Genomic DNA, 21,226 nt, shown 5'->3' with positions numbered 1-21,226 from the left:
AGCCAATGCCGCCTACATCCCGTAAATGGATTTTTAATGCGTAAGTTGACCTTACATGGCAGCAGTCTGTGATCTATTTCCAGAAAGATGTAGGTTGACTGCTATTTTGGCTCCAATGAAATTTGAGACAAGATATCAGATGCTGCATCACAGTTGGGTCCACTAGTGTACAGAGTAGGCCACCATTTCCATTCTTAATGGAATGGATTCCAAGCTTTGCACAAAGGTTTGTATGAAATTAGTGTTCAATTCCTCCATGCCCTGGAATTGATCACACTGAACTTCTGGTAAGGTTTCACCAATACAGGGAGGGGGAGAAAAAAGAATGCAAGTGAGTCAGTGCCTTAACAGTTCGACAAAGGCACCAGACTTTATCTCAATGATGGGCCCCAAGGTCCATGTGCAATATCTGCATCCTCTAATTCTGACCTCTTGTGCATTCTCTGTTATGTTTGGTCCACCATTGGTGGCTGCGTCTTCCAGTTGTCTGGGCCTAAGCTCTTGAATTTCTTCCCTACATCTCTTGGCCTCTCTATCTCGCTTTTCTCTTTGAGATACTTCCAAAAAGCCACCTCTCAGATCAAATGTTTGATCATCTGACCAAATATCACCATATGAGTTTCGGTGTCACACCTTGTTTTATAAAGTTCCTCTGAAGTGCCTTGGAATATGTAATTACTTTAAAGGCATGGCAAGTTATTTTGTTGCGGTTAAGGGCATATAGAATGCATGAATTGAACATGGCCTGAAAAGAGTGGGGCAAGGGTGGCCTATAACCACATTTTTTCTCATCTTTATTCATTGTATTTTGAATTGTAAAAGATGGATGTGAAGTGCCTGTTACAAACATTTCTGCAAGAGTTGTAACACGCCCGTTGCAAACAATATTGTGTGGTTAGCAGACTTACCTAGGATCTACATGAGCACGGGACTAACCAATGGATAATGATGTTGCATGGCCTGAGCTATAGTATTATGTTTTTGTATAGATCAAGAGAGAATTTTCTGATGGTTGTTACTTCTTTCTGGAAGCAGTAGCTAGGAAGGAGTAACAAGACTTCTTAGTATTTCTTGCAATTCTTCAAGGCAGCAAAATTCCATTACAGATTTAACTAATGTGATATCACAGTCTGTTAAAACCATTCTCTGCATGTTTCAACTTTTGTGTGACAATCAAGATCTCTTATTATTTATATTATTCTATAATTCAACATTGTTATAAACAATCCTGCAGTGCGAGGATAACTGGAGCACCCGGAGGAAGCCTATGCAGACACGGGGAGAGTGGGTCAAATTAGAGTGCTCTTATGGAGGGTCGATGCAGACTTGATGGGCTGGATGACCTCCTTCTACACTGTGGGGATTCTATGGATTCTAAACTGCATGATGTTAATAAATGCAGTGTGGAAGTGCAGAGTGTGTCCAGGTCGTCAATGAATAAGTCTTATTTGCTCCCCAGCCACATGTTTCTCAGTGGCATCCCATCGCTGGCTGCGGATTCTCTGTTCCAGAGGCTGACCAATGGGATTTCCCATTGTAGCCACACCATGCAGGCGGAAAACCCATGGGCGGGATTGTTCCAAAGGTGGACGGAGAATGCCGCCGGCAGAGAATTCACCCAAATGTCTTTAATTTACAGTTATAACAGAAAACGAGAGACCGAATTTTGTGGTTTGACCCCAAAAACATGAATATTAATGTAGAAATATCATTTGATAAAAACAACATAATTTATTCACTCACCATAAAGCAGTAATCCCTACTCATAGACACATACTTACGGTAGTTTAAAGTTGTCAGCTTCTTTGAAAAATCAAGGAATTTCTCATTAATATTATAAATATCATGAATTACTTAGCCTTTAAGCAATGATGTCCTTAATTTGACAAATATGTCTACACAATGAAAGTTACTAATTCCACTTAAACTTTTTTTGATTTTTGTAGTAAAGAAGACATCATTGATCCCAGTTTGAAGTTTCAGGTGTCCATTAGCACTATGCCTATAGCATTCAAAAAGTTATTGTATTTTATTCTGAAGCCTTTTGTAAGTATAAAAGTTCAGTCATGAATGGATTTGGGTGAGGGGAATATAAATAAGACAAGACATTAGAAATATATGTGTTGGCAGTCACTGCATCAGGGTGTTTGTGGCTATCATTAGGACTGAATGTTATGAGGGATATGCATTTGTTTCAATCCTAATCTATTTTATTCAAGTGAATGTGCTATTTATGTATCTTACACATGAAAACTTTAAGATAATGTAGTGGAGAGACCGATCAATGGGAAAGGAATGCTCAGAACACTGCCATCTTGCCTTTGGGGACCAGTGTTGACAGGGTTTCCTGGAACGACATAATACTTCCGCAGTTGGTTCTTGCATAGAGCTGTAGGTCTGCTAAGTTGCCATTCCAAGGTAGGAGCCTTAGCTACGTGGGAGAGGCACAGGTTGTCCACTTTCAGGATGGCAGAATGTCTTCCCCCTAATCAACAACTTTACCAATGCTCTTGTTAATACCACACTGCGAGCAGGGTCAGGATACCCTGTCGCATGCTGTGATGCTGCAGCCTCTATCCACCCCTCAAGGTCCAGAGTTGCTGGAGGTTGTGACCATGGCCATCTGAAGTATCCTCAGCTAACTATAAACACTGGGAATAGTAGGCTACTTAGTGGAACACTAGAATATGTAAATGAATACAAGACAGGTACTAAGGGTATATATAAGTGTGGTTCTTAATTATAAATTAAACACTGAAAAATTGCTGGAATATTCAGCAGATATGGCAGAATCTGTAGAGAGAAACAGTTTTTTGCTTGCTCCAAAAACCAATTCAAATTCAAATTGAAGCCAATTCATGGTTTCCACAAGAGAGACATTCAAGATCCAAGCTGACAAGGTCACCATGTGTTGGCCTCGATCTGACTCTTGGGGTGGGATTCTCCATCAGCCGACGGCATAATCGGGAAACGTGATTGGGCACAGAATCGGTTCGAACGCCAAAATCATGGCGGGCGCCAAATTTCACGCCAAGTTGCATTTCTACGTTGCCTCGACAGCGGCGTCAATACGTTCCAGAATGCACGCACAGTAAACACCGTTTGCACATCATTAGTGGGCCCGACTGGCAGCTTCCGTCCCATCCCGGGGTACAGGGTGGCCTGCCTCTCCTCCACCGCATCGAGAAGGGTTTTGAGTTCGGCATCAGTGAAGCGTTGTGCTGCTCTCCTCGCTGCCATCTTGTTTGCTGGGATGGTGTGTGCAGGGAGTGAAGTGTGTATATGCGGCTGCAGCTTGTCACCCTCCTGAATGTCAATCGCGAAACTGGTGAATCCAGCACGTTTCTCATTGGAATTGATTGTGTTCCAAGTGGCACCAGTGCTCGCCCCCCACTGAATCAGTCCAGGTGCGCTGCCAGTTTTGCTGCCGTGGAACTCCACGAATCCTACACAGATTAACTTGAGTTGTTAGATTATATTTTCTACATTTAGTGTTGATAATAAGTGCAGTGTAGTGAGTGAATGACCCATAGCCATTGGACTGAACAATAGCTATCAAATGGTGGTAGTGAGGACAGTGATGAATTGTAGACTGTTGCTATTTTACGAAGTCTTACAACACCAGGTTAAAGTCCAACAGGTTTGTTTCGATGTCACTAGCTTTCGGAGCGCTGCTCCTTCCTCAGGTGAATGAAGAGGTCTGTTCCAGAAACACATATATAGACAAAATGGCGAGACCATGCAGACGCTGCGACAACGAATGAACGGATGGCGAGACCATGCAGACGCTGCGACAACGAATGAACGGACATCGCGCAACAATCACCAGGCAGGAATGTTCCCTTCCAGTCGGGGAACACTTCAGCAGTCAAGGGCATTCAGCCTCTGATCTCCGGGTAAGCGTTCTCCAAGGCGGCCTTCAGGACCCGCGACAACGCAGAATCGCCGAGCAGAAACTTATAGCCAAGTTCCGCACACATGAGTGCGGCCTCAACCGGGACCTGGGATTCATGTCACATTACATTCATCCCCCACCATCTGGCCTGCGAAATCCTACCAACTGTCCTGGCTTGAGACAATTCACACCTCTTTAACCTGGGGTTACCCCATCTCTGGATCTGTAAAGATTTAATCACCTGCTAATGCTCGCATTCCTAGCATTGTTTGGCATCTTTGAATTTGTCTATATATGTGTTTCTGGAACAGACCTCTTCATTCACCTGAGGAAGGAGCAGCGCTCCGAAAGCTAGTGACATCGAAACAAACCTGTTGGACTTTAACCTGGTGTTGTAAGACTTCTTACTGTGCTCACCCCAGTCCAACGCCGGCATCTCCACATTGTTGCTATTTTGGAATAGGAACTTTGCTAATGCAAAATGTTCTGTATGAGCTGCTCTCAAAGAGCTCTGTCAGTTAGGGGCATGGGCGTCGATGCCTACTCATGCTCTTTCCTCCTCTTTGTGTTACTCCTGTGCCAACCTCTTTTCCTTCCTTACCTTCTGGCTACTCACATGGTGCAAACGGTTAATCTCTCATGATGTCAACATTGTGCAGCATACAGCGTTTAATGTTCTTGTCGGAACGGCCTGATATATACTATTAGAACACTTGTAGCTAAAGCTATAAACAATTTATTAACATTAACTGTGGGTCAAATATACAAAACAACAGATGAATAACAGTATGAACATACACAAACCATGAGCTCTCTCTCAGCTCCCTAGTCAGTCTTAGGTCACCTGACTCTAACATTCACTTATATACTAATGAGACTCCTAGTGGTCAGTTGGTAATTACAACATGACCATGATATCACAACATCCCCTTTCCTTTAAAGGAATAAATTAATATATTATCATCAGTATATTTACATGTGATATCATTAGCCTGAGCCTAACAGTATTAATTTTTTCTTTAAAATTTTAAAAACTGGTTTAACAAATCTATGTATGGGCGGGATTCTCCGTAATTGGCGCGATGTCCGCCGACCGGCGCCAAAAACGGCGCGAATCAGTCCGGCATCGCGCCGCCCAAAGGTGCGGACTTCTCCACATCTTGAAGGGGCCGAGCCCTCACCTTGAGGGGCTAGGCCCGCGCCGGAGTGATTTCCGCCCCGCCGGCTGGCGGGAAAGGCCTTTGGTGCCCCGCCAGCTGCCGCGGAAATGACTTTGCCGGGCGGCGCATGCACGGGAGCGTCAGCGGCCGCTCACGGCATCCCCGCGCATGCGCAGTGGAGGGGGTCTCTTCCGCCTCCGCCATAGTGGAGACCATGGCGATGGCAGAAGGAAAAGAGTGCCCCCACGGCACAGGCCCGCCCGCGGATCGGTGGGCCCCGATCATGGGCCAGGCCACCGTGGGGGCACCCCCCCGGGGCCAGATCGCCCCGCGCCCCCCCCAGGACCCCGGAGCCTGCCCGCGCCACCTGCTCCCGCCAGTAAGATAGGTGGTTTAATCCACGCCGGCAGGAGAGGGTTGACAGCGGCGGGACTTCGGCCCATCATGGGCCGGAGAATCGCCGGGGGATTCCCGCCGACCGGCGCGGCGCGATTCTCGCCCCCGCCGAATCTTCGGTGGCGGAGAATTCGCGACACGGCGGGGGCGAGATTCACGCCAGCCCCTGCCAATTCTCCGACCCGGTAGGGGGTCGGAGAATCGCGCCCTATATGTATATATATAAGAACAGCAAGCATAGTATGTACAAAAAGTCGACAAATTGAGTCGATCAGGTATTCTTCTGACTCTGGTTGATCTTCTCAAAGTTTGACCTTGCTGTTCAGAACTTGTAGATTCAATGTCCTGCATGATATTCTCATGCTCAGGAACTGCTGAACTATCTGACACTGCAGCTGACGTTGATTCTGATGTAGATTTGTGATCTCTGGTTTTCAAGAGCGCACAATGATCTCTTCTTAAAAACAACCGTTCCTCCGTCAGTTCATTGGAGAAAGGAGGTGCTACTTCTTCAAGTACAATGGCCTTTCACGACCAATTGCCTGAATCTTCTAGTCTCATAATGTCATCACTACTCAGTGGTGGTAAAGTTATAGACACTATCATAGAACTGCTTTTTGTTTTGCTTTAATGTTTTGCATTTCCTACAGTACCACTGCATTCTCCTCCTTCTTTTCCAAGTATGGAAGTGTGGTACCCAACCTTCAGTTCATGAGTAACTCTGCTGGTCATCTACCATGTGACAATGGTAACGCTTTATAATGTGATTATGGAAGATATGGATCAGATCGGCTTCCATTGCTTTCTGTAATGATTGTTTTACAATTTGTATGCATTTTTTCGTTAAGATCTTTGAGATCCATGCCTATACAAGCATCACCATTTTTTTGTTTCACACATACCATGGAATTTACCCCATTGATACTGGTGGTAGGGTACAAATGAGATTGACATGCAGATCTACATCTTCAGCAATTTCACTACTAATAGTTTGTATCGGTGCTTTAGATAATGCATCTTCTTTTAAAAAAATATTTTTATTCTTCTCCTTTTTCACATTTTCTCCCAAACTTGCACCCAACAATTAACAATAATCAGTAACAAATGTAATATCAATCCCCATATCAATAACAACGATCCCATCCTCCCACCAAACCCCAAACATTAGTCCGCATGTTAACATAAACAAATGACATAAAGGAATCAGGAATCACTCATAGCCACCATTAACACATACAGTCCCTCTCCCCCAACCTTCCCAGCCACCACCCCGCCTAATGTTCGATGTGATCCAATTCTCGATAGTGCATAATGAATAACGCCCATGAATTGTAGAACCCCTCCATCCTTCCCCTCAGTTCAAATTTGACCTTTTCAAGTGTCAAGAATTCCAGCAGGTCCCCCCGCCACGCCAGGGCACAGGGTGGAGAGGTTGATCACGACCATAACAGGATCCGCTTTCGGGTGATCAACGAGGCGAAGGCTACAACATCTGCCTCCGTGCCCATTTCCAACCCTGGCAGGTCCGACACCCTGAATATGACCTCCTGAGGGCCCGGGTCCAGTTTCATGTGCACCACTTTAGAGATTACCCTAAAAACCTCTTTCCAGTAATCCTCCAGCTTTGAACAGGACCAAAACACATGAGCGTGGTTTATGGGACCCCCCCCCCCCTCCCACAACATTCACATACATCTTCTACCCCCTCAAAGAGCCGGCTCACCCTCGCCCTTGTAAGGTGGGCTCTATACCCCACCTTCAGCTGTATCAGCCCCAACCTCGCACACGAGGTGGAGGCGTTCACCCTCCGGAGCACCTCACATGAGAACCCCTCCTCCATACCCTCTCCCAATTCTTCCTCCCACTTTGCCTTGATCCCTTCCGGCGGCGCCTTCTCCTCTTCCAAAATAGCCCCGTAAACCGCCGATACTACCCTCTTCCCAGTCCCCCTGGCGTCAGCACCTCCTCCAGCAATGTGGAAGCCGGCTCTACTGGGAAGCTCTGTATCTCCTTTCTGGCAAAGTCTCGAACTTGCTTGTATCTAAATATTTCCCCTGCTCCAGCCCATACTTCGCTCCCAGCTCCTTCAATCCCGCAAACCGACCCCGAAGAAACAAATCTTTTAGTGTTCTAATTCCTTTCTCCTCCCATCTCCGAAAATTTCCATCCCATTTTCCTGGCTCAAATCTATGGTTCCCCCGAATCGCCATTTCCCTTGACCCTGCCCCCAACCCGAAGTGCTGTCGAAACTGCCTCCAAATTCTCAACGAAGTTATTACTACTGGACTCCCTGAGATCTTCTTTAAATTATATCTCGTTGGCGAATGGTAGTGCACGAAAATCAGTGAATACATCATTGAATTTGTTGATAATGTTCTCAGAATCATTGGAGTGTTGATCCAATGCTTTGTGGATGCTATATACTAAATGCACTAGACCTAATTCTTCAAAAGACTGATCGCCTAATAATGAATCCAAGCCCTCGCATAAAATACAGAATGAGACGGGGTAAACTGTGTTCTTCACCACTACACTCAGGTCACAAGCACCATAACATTTAATGCTTGAACCATTATAGTCTCTCATAGATATTTTGTGATTTCTTCTAATCGGCTGAATTTTTAGATTTTTAAAATCAGCCATGCTGATTAAATTGGAAAAAGGGCGGTAACTGGAGTGCTTTCCTCCAAGAAGACGCCGCCATTACTGAGAAACATTTTAGAATGCTGTGCTGCTAGCTCATGAGCCTGACAAATCTTAACTGTTTGTTCCAAGGACAGCTCCAATTCCCTCAGCAACTGTTCCTTCAATTTATTTTTAGTCACACCAAACACAATTTGGTCCTGAATCATGGAAGATCCCACCACAGAAAAAGTACAGATTTTAGCTTTTAACTTTAAATCAGAAATGAATGATTTATGGACTCTTCTGTCTTCTGTAAACATGACCAAAAAACATAACATTCTAACTTCAATTGGACCATTGTACCATTCACTTCAAGAGGTAGCAGCCATTTGTCCTCATCAACCACATTTATTTAAAATGAAGTATCAGTTTCTGGAGAATTTTTTGATGTCTCTAAAAATTATTGTTTTGTCTTATTACTCCAACAAACAATGATGTCTCATCAGTGGAGACTGGGGGCGAAATTCTCCCGAAACGGCGCAATGTCCGCCGACTGGCGCCCAAAACGGCGCCAATCAGACGGGCATTGCGCCGCCCCAAAGGTCCGGAATGCTCCGCATCTTTGGAGGCCGAGCCCCAACATTGAGGGGCTAGGCCGACGCCGGAGGAATTTCCGCCCCCAGTTCCTTCCAAAGTGAATCACCTCACACTTCTCTACATTAAACGCCATTTGCCGCCTCTCAGCCCAGCTCTGCAGTTTAGCTATGTCCCTCTGTAACCTGCTACATCCTTCCACACTGTCGACAACACCACCGATTTTAGTGTCGTCTGCAAATTTACTCACCCACCCTTCTGCGCCCTCCTCTAGGTCGTTGATAAAAATGACAAACAGCAACGGCCCCAGAACAGATCCTTGTGGTACGCCACTTGTAACTGAACTCCATTCTGAACATTTCCCATCAACCACCACCCTCTGTCTTCTTTCAGCTAGCCAATTTCTGATCCACATCTCTAAATCACCCTCAATCCCCAGCCTCTGTATTTTCTGCAATAGCCTACCGTGGGGAACCTTATCAAACGCTTTACTGAAATCCATATACACCACATCAACTGCTCTACCCTCGTCTACCTGTTCAGTCACCTTCTCAAAGAACTCGATAAGGTTTGTGAGGCATGACCTACCCTTCACAAAGCCATGCTGACTATCCCTGATCATATTATTCCTATCTAAATGATTATAAATCTTGTCTCTTATAATCCCCTCCAAGACTTTACACACTACAGACGTGAGGCTCACCGGTCTATAGTTGCCGGGGTTGTCTCTACTCCCCTTTTTGAACAAAGGGACCACATTTGCTATCCTCCAGTCCTCTGGCACTATTCCTGTAGCCAATGATGACTTAAAAATCAAAGCCAAAGGCCCAGCAATCTCTTCCCTGGCCTCCCAGAGAATCCTAGGATAAATCCCATCAGGCCCCGGGGACTTATCTATTTTAAGCCTGTCCAGAATTGCCAACAGCTCTTCCCTACGTACCTCAATGCCATCTATTCTAATAGCCTGGGTCTCAGCATTCTCCTCCACAACATTCTCTTTTTCCTGAGTGAATACTGACGAAAAATATTCATTTAGTATCTCGCCTATCTTTTCAGACTCCACACACAACTTCCCATCCCTGTCCTTGACTGGCCCTACTCTTACCCTAGTCATTCGCTTATTCCTGACATACCTATAGAAAGCTTTTGGGTTTTCCTTGTTCCTACCTGCCAAATACTTCTCATGTCCCCTCCTTGCTCATCTTAGCTCTCTCTTTAGATCCTTCCTCGCTACCTTGTAACTATCCATCGCCCCAACTGAAACTTCACACCTCATCTTCACATAGGCCTCCTTCTTCCTCTTAACAAGAGATTCCACTTCTTTGGTAAACCACGGTTCCCTCGCTCTACGCCTTCCTCCCTGCCTGACCGGTACGTACTTATCAAGAACACGCAGCAGCTGTTCCTTGAACAAGCTCCACTTATCCAGTGTGCCCAACACTTGCAGCCTACTTCTCCAACCTATCCCCCCCCAAGTCACGTCTAATGGCATCATAATTGCCCTTCCCCCAGCTATAACTCTTGCCCTGCGGTGTATACTTATCCCTTTCCATCACTAACGTAAACGTCACCGAATTGTGGTCACTGTCCCCAAAGTGCTCTCCTACCTCCAAATCCAACACCTGGCCTGGTTCATTACCCAAAACCAAATCCAACGTGGCCTCGCCTCTTGTTGGCCTGTCAACATATTGTGTCAGGAAACCCTCCTGCAAACATTGTACAAAAAACGACCCATCTAATGTACTCGAACTATATCTTTTCCAGTCAATATTTGGAAAGTTAAAGTCTCCCATAATAACTACCCTGTTACTTTCGCTCTTATCCAGGATCATCCTCGCCATCCTTTCCTCTACATCCCTAGAACTATTTGGAGGCCTATAGAAAACTCCCAACAGGGTGACCTCTCCTTTCCTGTTTCTAACCTCAGCCCATACTACCTCGGAAGATGAGTCCCCATCTAGCATCCTCTCCGCCACCATAATACTGCTCTTGACTAGCAGCGCCACACCTCCCCCTCTTTTGCCTCCTTCTCTGAGCTTACTAAAACACCTAAACCCCGGAACCTGCAACATCCATTCCTGTCCCTGCTCTATCCATGTCTCCGAAATGGCCACAACATCGAAGTCCCAGGTACCAACCCATGCTGCCAGTTCCCCTACCTTATTTCGTATACTCCTGGCATTAAAGTAGACACACTTCAAACCACCTACCTGAACACTGGCCCCCTCCTGCGACGTCAAATCTGTGCTCCTGACCTCTATACTCTCATTCTCCCGTACCCTAAAACTACAATCCAGGTTCCCATGCCCCTGCTGCATTAGTTTAAACCCCCCCAAAGAGCACTAACAAATCTCCCCCCCCAGGATATTTGTGCCCCTCAGGTTCAGATGTAGACCATCCTGTCTGTAGAGGTCCCACCTTCCCCAGAAAGAGTCATGTTTAAACCATGGCTGGTTTAGCACACTGGGCTAAATCGCTGACTTTTAAAGTAGACCAAGGCAGGCCAGCAGCACGGTTCAATTCCCGTACCAGCCTCCCCAGACAGGCGCAGGAATGTGGCGACTAGGGGCTTTTCACAGTAACTTAATTGAAGCCTACTTGTGACAGTAAGCGATTTTCATTTCATGTTCTTGTCGGATGGCCTGATTTGTATTACAAGAACGCTTGCAGCTAAAGCTATAAACGATTTATTAACAATAACTGTCGGTCAAATATACACAATACAACAGATGAATAACAGTATGAACATGCATAAACCACTAGCTCTCTCTCAGCTCCCTAGTCATTCAGACGTCACCTGACTCTAACTTTCACTTATATACTAATGAGACTCCTAGTGGTTAGTTGGTGAATTACAACACAACCATGATATCACCACACAGCACACCACCATAAATCGATAAAAACAGTCAGAGCTGCAGCCAGGCAGCAGTCTCCTCTGACTTCAGTCAACATTAGGGACAAATTACTTATCAACTTTGATTTCTATGTTTTACGGAACCAATCCCTTTTCGATGGTCATCACTAACAGTTCCCACCTGTCTGCATCATCATTTGCACCATTAATTGGCACAAATATTTATTTAATACCTTGGTCATACCTTTATTACTAGATTTTCCTCTTCGTCTTTTTTTTCTAGATTTGTTCTTCAGGTTTTGGCAATAGTACCATTTACTTGACCACCTTTAGATGCACCGAGAGCATTAAGGGACACTACATATTGTGAAACTGAAATCACAAATAAGTCAGAAGTAGGGATGGTAGTTTTTCTTCCTGGATGACATTATTGGACCAGATGAGTCTTTATCCCCCCCCCCCCCCCCCCCCCCCAAGTGTACAGCCTGGACTCAACGTTTCTACAGTCCTGCCTTAATTTCTGGTCCTTCACAATTGGTTGTGAAAGGCATTCCCTTAATTTCCCCCCTTAAAGTGCAGTCGATACTGAAATAGATTATGAAGTAGCAATATTTTGATCTCATTTTTATTGTAAGATGTGATTGAATGGGAATGGCAGTGACCACATCAGTGCCTTTGCTGTAATGGTGGTGATATTCATGACACAGCAGTGCCCTTTATTGACATTTCTTTTTTTCATTAAGAGTCCCAGAGTCGCAGATGGTTTCAAGGCATTGACTGAAATAAGGTGAGTTATAAATTATGAAGAAGAGTGAAAAGATGTGTTTTTGCATATTTTAGTTGCGATTTTGGTGAGCTATTTCATAGTTGACGCTGATTCTTCATAAAGCACATCACAAGAGAACTCTGAGACGGTAATGTTCTCTGATGAACAAGTTATTTACAAGTAAAATTGCACAACAGGCCCAATTTAAAAAAAAGCTTAAAGTGCATATCTAGAAACATAATTTTGGTCGTCATAAAGTCATCAAATCATAGAATCCCTACAATACAGAAGGAGGCCATTCGGCTCTTTGAGTCAGCACCAACCCCCAGAAAGATTACGCTACCTAGGGCTACTCCCCCACACACCCCAACCTATCGCCATAACCCTTTAACCTAACCTGCACATACCTGGACAATAAGGGGCAATTCAGCATGGCCAATCCACCCAACCTGCATATTTGTGGACATCTTTGTGTCACTGATTGGAGTATCTGTTTGCAGCTCCTTTAAATAATATTTTTGAATGTTAGGCATTGCAATCTTGGGAGGTCTCTCTCTTTCTCTATCTATCTCTGTTACAAAAGGTTCCAGTTCTACAACACACTGGAAACTCTGTATTCTTCCAATTCTGACCACTTATGCATCATCTTCATGCTGTTCTGCACTGTTGGTAGCTACACCATCAGCTGCCAATCCATAAATTCTGGAATTCCTCCCCTCTGCAAATCCAAACTAAAAAGAGAAAATGCTGGAAACACTCAACAGACTGGTCAACATCTATGGAGCGAAGAAGGCAAAGTCATCAATTCAGGTCAATGACCTTCGAAGAATCAATAGTCCTGGGTTGTGGACAGTTTTTCTTTAGACCTGGGAATGGGTAATCCATTTATTCTCTGTACTCTGAGGTTAAGTATAACAAAATTAATATTCTAAAATATGTTGAAAATTTCTCAGGAAAGTGGATTGGAAAGGGAATTGAAAATGCAGCTTGCTAAATAGAGCACTTTAATTTTCAAATATCAGTGTAAGTCTTCTGACCTAAAACACATTGCTGGAAGAAATGATGCGGTTAACTTGCAAAAACACATGGTACAGGATATTTGACAAAGGGTGAGGGAGATTTGGGGCAGGATTCTCCGTTTCTGAGACTAAGTGTTGACGCCAAAGCAGAATACGTGGACTTTCACCACAGAAAAACTGGCGCCACATCTGGACCGATTCCGCTATTGCTAAGATGCTAGCACCAGAGCCATGTGGAACACATTCAATTCTAATGAGAAACGGTGCCGGATTCGCCAGTTTCACGATTGACACCCAAAGGCTGACGAGCTGCCGCCGCAGATAAACAATTCACCCTCCACACACACCATCCCAGCCAACAAGGTGGCAGTTTGGAGAGCAGTCCTGAGGTTAACGGATGTCGAGCTGGAGACCCTCTTTGACGCGGTGGAGGAGAGGCGAATGACCCTGTACCCCGGCCCGGGAGGAGGCTGGCAGCTTTTGTCGTGCCTGGGCGCAGGTGCCAGAGGCCATGAGCGCCGTGGGCAACACCATTCGGATGGACCAAAAGTGCCAGAAAAAACTGCACGACTTCCTCAGGGCGGCCAGGGTGAGTACGTAGCAGTGTGCCCCTGGCACTAAGCCGGCCCCACACACCCGTAATGCTACCCCCCCACCCCGGCCCCCGGAGGATGGCCGAACCTCACATGGTACCACATGTGGGTACCCATACCAGCTGCCATGGTCTGGTGACCTGCCCACTGAGGCCATCACCTACCCACCCTCTGGGCTGCATGCATCGGATTGTCTAACACTGTCGTTTTATGTATTCCCACCCCCCCCAAGAGAAGGCCGCTCACAAACGCTGGGAGTGGGAGAAGACAGGAGGGGGACCGCCGGACCTGCGGCCCCTCACCATGCCAGAGCAAAGGGCCCTGGACATGGTTGGTGGCCCGGAGGAAAGTAAGGTCACCGAGGTGGACTCGGGCGTTGGCGCGGAAGTGAGACCCTGCTGAGTTGTGGTTCCCCATGACAAGCGTGTAAACCCCCCCAACTCCACCCCCACACCACCCTCACCCACACACCATTCTCATCCCCACACCATCGTCACGCCAACACCATCCTCACCCCCATCCACACCTCACTCTACACCACCCCCACACTACCACCCACGCACCCCTCCCCACGCCTATTCCCTTCATCCCCAGCCCGCGGTCTAATCATGCGTCATGTTTTGTGTCTTGCAGGACCTGCTAGAGATAGGGTGGGCCCACCTGGTGTCCCCCATCCCCAGTGCCACAGCCGGAGTCCCCCTGTGAGCCAAGCAGTGATGAGGAGAGCAGCTCGGACACCAGCCCTCCGCCCGAGACTCGGGACACCCCAGAACTGGGGTCTGAGGATGACAGAGTTCCTGTCACAGCTGTCTCCGACACCCTCCACCATCCCAGAGACACTCACCTCGGTTGGGCACTTTAGTGAAGAGGCTCCTGGGACACTATCTTGTGCACACCACACAGCTGCTCCGGTGCAGCAGGTGGAGGTAGGAACTCCCGATGGGGAGGACGGTCGGAGGGCAGGCCGACCCGAGGAACTAGCTGCCATTCAGACGGGCCTCCGGCTTCTGGAACGGACAGTCCCATCAATTGTGTAGATGCAGTCGCAGAGCCATGGACTACATGAGGGGCTGTCGGCGAGAATTCAGTACCTGCAGGCGCAGTTGGGGGAGTCGAACCGCGTGCAGGAGCAAGAGGTGGTGCCAGCCATGCGTGCCACTCAAGCCAACACTGCACGGGTGACATCCGCGGTGGAGGCATTGGGAGCAATGATTTTAGCTGTGGATCAGCGTGTCCAAGGCCTCGGGCGTTCTGTGCCGGCGCTGGCCGAGGCCCAGGACAGGGTTGCCGCTGTTATATTTTAAATAATGACTTATCTTAAATATATATATTACTCTTGAATCCACCAGAATGATAAAATGACCAATAGTCTTCTTGTTGAAAGATGAACTATTTAGTGAGTAATAAAATAATAAACTGTGAGTTCCTTTACTCAATACTAAACTAACAATAAAGAATTAAAGTACAATACAGATAACTATATAAGTATACACTGTTATAACAAACTAGTTCTAACTTCTCTCACGCTAGCTATTCTATGTCTTGCTTGTTCACTGTTCTGGATCACACTCTCTAACTAACTAAAAAAAGCGTGAATCCGGTTCTCATAGTATCTGACTGAGACATCAAGTGTTGAAATGACTGTACAATGTTTATATACATTGATCATGTATATTGATATCTGAATATCACTACAGCCGCCTCACAGGCAACCATGTCCCAGAGCCACCTGGAGATCGCAGCGGCGCCCCTGAGCATGGCCCAGTCACAGTAGACCAGGGCTGGGAAAGTCGGCGACATTGCCCAGGCACTGGCCAACATGGTGCAGACACAGAGGGAGGTGGCCCAGTCCCAGAGGGAGATGGCACAGTCACTGGCTGATGTGACACAGACTCATAAGGTTGTGGCGCAGTTGTAATGTGATGTAGGGCAGTCCCAGACTCTTTGTGCTCCTTGGCCGCGGGCATGCAGACCCTGGTCGAGACCAGAGCGGGCCTCCAGGACTAGCAGTGTCAGGTGGGGGAGGAGCCTCAGGGATTAGCTCCACTCGCTCCCCTGTCCCATGGAGTAGCCCGGGGGCCATCAGGCACCCCGAGGGAGGAGGAGGTGATGGGCTTGTGCTGGTGGCTTCCGCAGGGGAGGTAACGGAACACCGCAGCACCTCGGACTCCCCCCTCCTGTCCTTTGTGCATCTGGTGGGCAGTGGGCAGAACAGGGTGGCACCATGCCACCGGGGACACCTGAACAGCATCCGGGCCCATCCAGGCCCGGTTGCCCCAGAAGACTCCCGCCAACGGGGACCCATGTTGCAGGGTGGGAATCACAGCAGGCTGCCTCCACCTAGGACTAATGTTAGGCCAGAAAGGTAGACACCAGTTAAGTTGGCACAGTTACAGGGCACAGTTTAGATATAGGGGCTAGGGCACAACCCTGTATATATTTATTCACAATAAACACCTGTTACAACCTGCCTCAGTGCTCTATCTGATGGTTGTGAGGAGCTGGCTGGTCTGGTGGGGGGGAGGGGGGGTGGGGGTGGACTGTGTGGGTGGCCGGTACTCCCCCCTCCTCCACCCCCCCCCCCCCCCCACACACACACACAACCCCCCCCCCCCCCCCCCCCCCGACTGTCTCCACCAACGCCACCCCAACGATCTGATGGGACCATGTGGTGGAATGGCCAGCTTGCCTGCAGGAATCACCCAGGTGGATGGTGAAAAGTGCGACCATGGGCAGGAGTCAGACTCGTCATACGATGCGGAGCATCAGAGCTCATTGCAGGGCGGGTTGTCATCATCCTCCATCCCATGGACCATCCCTGGTGTTACTGTCAACCCAGGGCCCCCGCCCTGTAGTGCGGCTGGTGTGTATCATGGAGGGGGTTGCATGTGGGGGTTGACTGGGGTGGAAAGTGAGGGGGTGTAGGGTTGGGATGCGGTATCCGTACCCCTCTGCTGTGCGATGTTGTGGAGGACGCAGCAGGCAGCCACGAAGCGGGTGACCCTCTCAGCATCATACTGGAGGGCCCTCCATAGCGGTCCAGGCACCTAAACCGCATCTTCAGAAGGCCGAAGCACTGCTCTATCACACTCCTTGTCTCTGTAAGGACTTCACTGTAGCAGCTCTCCGCATTGGTCTGTGGCTTCCGGATAGGCATCAGCAGCCATGACTGCAGCTGATGACCCCTGTCACCCAGGAACCAACCGCTCAGCCAGGGGGGGTGGGGGCCTCGAACATGTCAGGAATTGTCGAGTGTGCCAGGATGAAGGCGTCGTGCACACTGCCTGGGGACCAGGCACAGACGTCAATGATGCGCAGCTGTTGGTCACATATCAGTGCACGTTCATCGAGTGGAACCCCTTTCAGTTGCTGTAGGTGTTCATAGGGGACTTGCATCCTGTCAATCACACCCTGCACCCAGGACATCCTGTCGATGGTGGCGAACCCCATTGCCCAGGCATTCTGGTGGATTTGGTCCACATTGAAATAGATGTATTGCTCCATCTGGGCATATAGGGCTTTCGTGATGGCACAGATGCACCTGAGCATCAAGGTCTGTGAGATCCCGAACAGATCCTCAATCGGCGACTGGAAGGACCCCGTAAACGTTCAGGGCGACCCTCACCTTGACAGTCACCAGGAATGGGTGTATTTCCCCATACCCACAAAGCCGGAGTCTTCGACGGCATGCCTGATCTGGCAGGACTTTGAGTGACGGGCGGTGCCGGTACACACGAGGCCTCATGCGGCGATTCCTTAGCACCTCCTCCTCCTCGGTCTGCTGGGCAGCCAGCTCTCCAACCTGGGTGGCTGCCAACTGGCCCTCTGCTGCAGCACTGCTGCTGCCCGCTCCGCTGCTGCAGCTTCCTCCTCCTCCTCTAGCAGCTCCAGCTCGTGCAGCTGCAGGGCATCACCCAGGGCTGTGGCGACCAGCAGGAACACCACCATTGCTGGTTGAATTCCAATATCCATTGGCTGCAGGAGGTGAAGGGTTGCCTGTTAGCATGATGCATGAACCAGGTCCACCGGGCTACACGATGGCCCCTGTAGGCCCTGCGGACTCTGCTCCCGCATGTCCCCCCATATCCACCCCCATCCCCACACCCCTGGCCCTGTCAGTGCCCGGCACCATGGGGGCTCTGACCCTGGCACCCGTGCCTGCTGCAAGAGGTACCGTTGGCTGGTGCTGCCCTTGCCAGTGGTATCTCCACAGTTCCCGTCTGACACCCCACATGATGCCCCGTCAGCGGGTGGTGACCGGTTGGGGGGTTTGGTATGGCGGATGGTGGGGTGGGGGATGGGGTGTGGGGATGGTGGAGTGGGGGCACCCGTACGGCTGGTGTCACTCTGCAGAGTCAGGGGCCAAGGCAGGTGGTCAGTGGGGTGTGCAGAAAGATGGCCGCCTTGTGGGCCGCGGCAATGGCGGTCCATGCTAGGATACTGCCCCAGAGACGTAAGTGTTACCACGGCCCATGGCCTGTCCTCTGTCCCCCCTCAATCCCTTGGCTCTGGAAATCCCCCCCTCCCCCCCCCCCCTCACCCAACCGGCCAGTGTAAGGACATAGAACATAGAACATAGAAAATACAGCACAGAACAGGCCCTTCGGCCCACGATATTGTGCCGAACCTTTGTCCTAGATTAATCATAGATTATCATTGAATTTACAGTGTAGAAGGAGGCCATTCGGCCCTTTGAGTCTGCACCGGCTCTTGGAAAGAGCACCCCACCCAAACCCAACACCCCCACCCAACACCAAGGGCAATTTGGACATTAAGGGCAATTTATCATTGGCCAATTCACCTAACCCGGCAATCCACGCTTGCGCCTCACCATGTCCAACCTCCTCTCGCTCCCACATCAGCCACGGCACCTGTTTCTCGATTTTTAAAAACACAAGTGAACTTCGCCATCGGGAATTCCCCCCAGTGGAGGCGGAGAATAGCGGAGGCCTCAGAGAATACTGGGGCATGCCTGCTAATGATATGCCAACAGTGTTTAATTTATAGGCGGAGTGGAATGCATTGACAGCACTGCCAAGACATTGGAGAATTGCAATTTGATGTGAAACCTGTGCCCGCCACCATTTCAGCGTCAGAACCGAATTCTCTGCCCAATCGTGTTTCCTGATCCTGGTGTCAGCTGATGGAGAATCCCGCCCATGATCGCTATAAGGGGTAGAGGTGTTATGGAATCATAGGGTCTCCCATTATGGCCAGGGGACGCAAGAAAATCTAAATGTACCTGGGCCTTCTGCAGGCCTTATGGCCCCAGCTTTTGCTGGTGGGTCTTGGACTGTGCAGTTCTTAGTCAACCCATAAGGGGATCAAGGGTTATGGGTTGACTAGAAAGCAGGAGAATGGGGATGAGAAAAATATCAGCTATGATTGAATGGCGGAGCAGACTCGATGGGCCGAGTGGCCTAATTCTGCTCCTATGTCTTAAGGTCTTATGGGCTTAATCAAAATGGCATCTATGTCTATATGTTATTGTCATACAGTGACTTTTTCTAATTTAAGAAGATCTCTGATTTTTGAGGCCTCATGTCTGCATGAATGATGATGTGACTTGTGCATGAGTAATACTAATCTGTAATTTCATTGGCTGACTTAACATACACTGAACTGGTTGAAAAGGATTTTTTAAAGACCAAATAATGGACTGACAAAATATGGCTGCCACAAGTCACCTGATGTCCGGCATTGCCAGTGGCCAGTTTCTGTAAAGTTCACGTGTGGGATACAATTCAGACATGCTACGACATCCTTCTCTGGAATTTCACAGCTGAGGATCTCAAGGATTACTTCTAAGGGGTTTACTGAAATGTACTGGACACAATATCTATCTTCCTATAAAACTAATGCTCCAGTGGAGACAGAAGTCTGCTACAACAATAATTATGTGAAAGATGTTTTTCTAGCTCACCAAGCTGGATAATAACTCATTCACGGGATTAATGGCTTTGACATCAGAGAATCTAATCACTCTGACCATGGAACAAAAGCAACTGCCTATTCAGACACAGATAAACACACCCTTTCTAAAATCATTATAAGGGACAGTGAGGTGATGTGACTGAAGTAAACATTTTGAAATCTCAAATACAGTCAGAAGTGGTCAGTAGTCTGGAAAAGCTGCCAGTGAAGTAATAAGGAGCTCCCTTCCCTCCTCTCCCAGGTTAAGACCCTGGGTGGGATTCTCCGATTCCAATGAAAAATGGTGTCCGATTCGCCGGGGTCGGGATTGCCACTCGAGAGATTGAAAAGTTGCAGCTGCATATCAGCACTCCACTCCCCACACACAATGATTAGCCAACAAGATGGCAGCGCGAAGAGTGGCACCCTGGTTCACGGACGCAGAGCTCAAGTCCCTGTTGGACGCAGTCGAGGAGAGGCGGGCCATCCAGTTCCCCGCGGTGGGAGTGAGGCTGCCACCTTCCGCCTCTGTACATCGGGCCTGGGCGCAGGTGGCAGAGGCTGTGAGCACCGTGGGCCCCACCACCAGGATCGGACAGCATTGCCAGAAGAAGCTGAACGACCTCAGGGCAGCCAGGGTGAGTAACCAGCGCCGTTCTCCTGGCACCAACTTCCGTCCCACACACCAGAAACCTTTCCCCCCCCACCCGGCCCCCACCCAACGACAGCGTGTGCGCATCCCACCCGACACCACATGCCAGCACCAATACTGCCCGTCATAACCGGGTGCCCTTGCCACAAAGGCCACCAGCTGCCCACCCACTGTGCTATGCCCCTGTGCTGCATGCATCCGACTGCCTAACACTGTGTGCTTTTTGTGACTCTCCCCCCACCCTCCCCTAGGAGGAGGTGGCGCATAACCGCAGAGAGAGAGAGAGAAGACTGGAGGGGCATCGCCGGACCTGTGTCCCCAGATGTCCATCCCCACACCCACCGCCGGCCAGTCCCCCTGACCCTCTGCCCTCCGCACTGCACCCCTGGCCTCGTCCGTGCCCGGCACCGCGGGAGCCTCTGGCCCCAGTATCTATCCTTACCAGCCTAGGTACCAGTGGCCTGCCCTACACATGCCAGCGATACGCTCTGTGGCCTCAATCGGGCACCCTCTTGCGGCGCTGCTGTTTTTTCCTTGGCCATGTGATTTTCCCTGGCCGGTGGGTAGCGCCCAGCTGTGGGGGGACAATGGTGGTTGGCGGGGATGGGGGGGGCGCCCATATGGCCGATGTCACTCTGCGCAACCATGGGCCAGGGTGGACGGTCAGTGGGTTGTGCAGCATGGTGACTACCCTGCTGGTCCATGCTTGGATACCCCAGTTCTGGAGGGGTCACCCCGGCCCCATGGCCTCTGGCC

General features: G+C 49.0%; 1 protein-coding gene across 2 annotated transcripts in view; it reads left to right on the top strand.

Annotated features, from left to right (window-relative positions):
- Window positions 1-21,226, top strand: part of LOC140426198 (vitamin D3 hydroxylase-associated protein-like) — a 185,751-nt gene that overhangs the window by 121,408 nt on the left and 43,117 nt on the right. For both annotated transcript variants that reach the window (XM_072510684.1, XM_072510683.1), the window contains exons 11-12: window positions 1,947-2,046; window positions 12,271-12,314. In XM_072510684.1, coding sequence (XP_072366785.1) covers window positions 1,947-2,046; window positions 12,271-12,314 — 144 coding nt within the window. The remainder of the gene's footprint in view (window positions 1-1,946; window positions 2,047-12,270; window positions 12,315-21,226) is intronic.

The sequence above is a fragment of the Scyliorhinus torazame genome, chromosome 7 (assembly GCF_047496885.1).
Source record: "Scyliorhinus torazame isolate Kashiwa2021f chromosome 7, sScyTor2.1, whole genome shotgun sequence".
NCBI lineage: Eukaryota > Metazoa > Chordata > Chondrichthyes > Carcharhiniformes > Scyliorhinidae > Scyliorhinus > Scyliorhinus torazame.
Note: the sequence above shows the minus strand (reverse complement) of the source record. Positions and strands in the feature narration are given on the sequence as shown.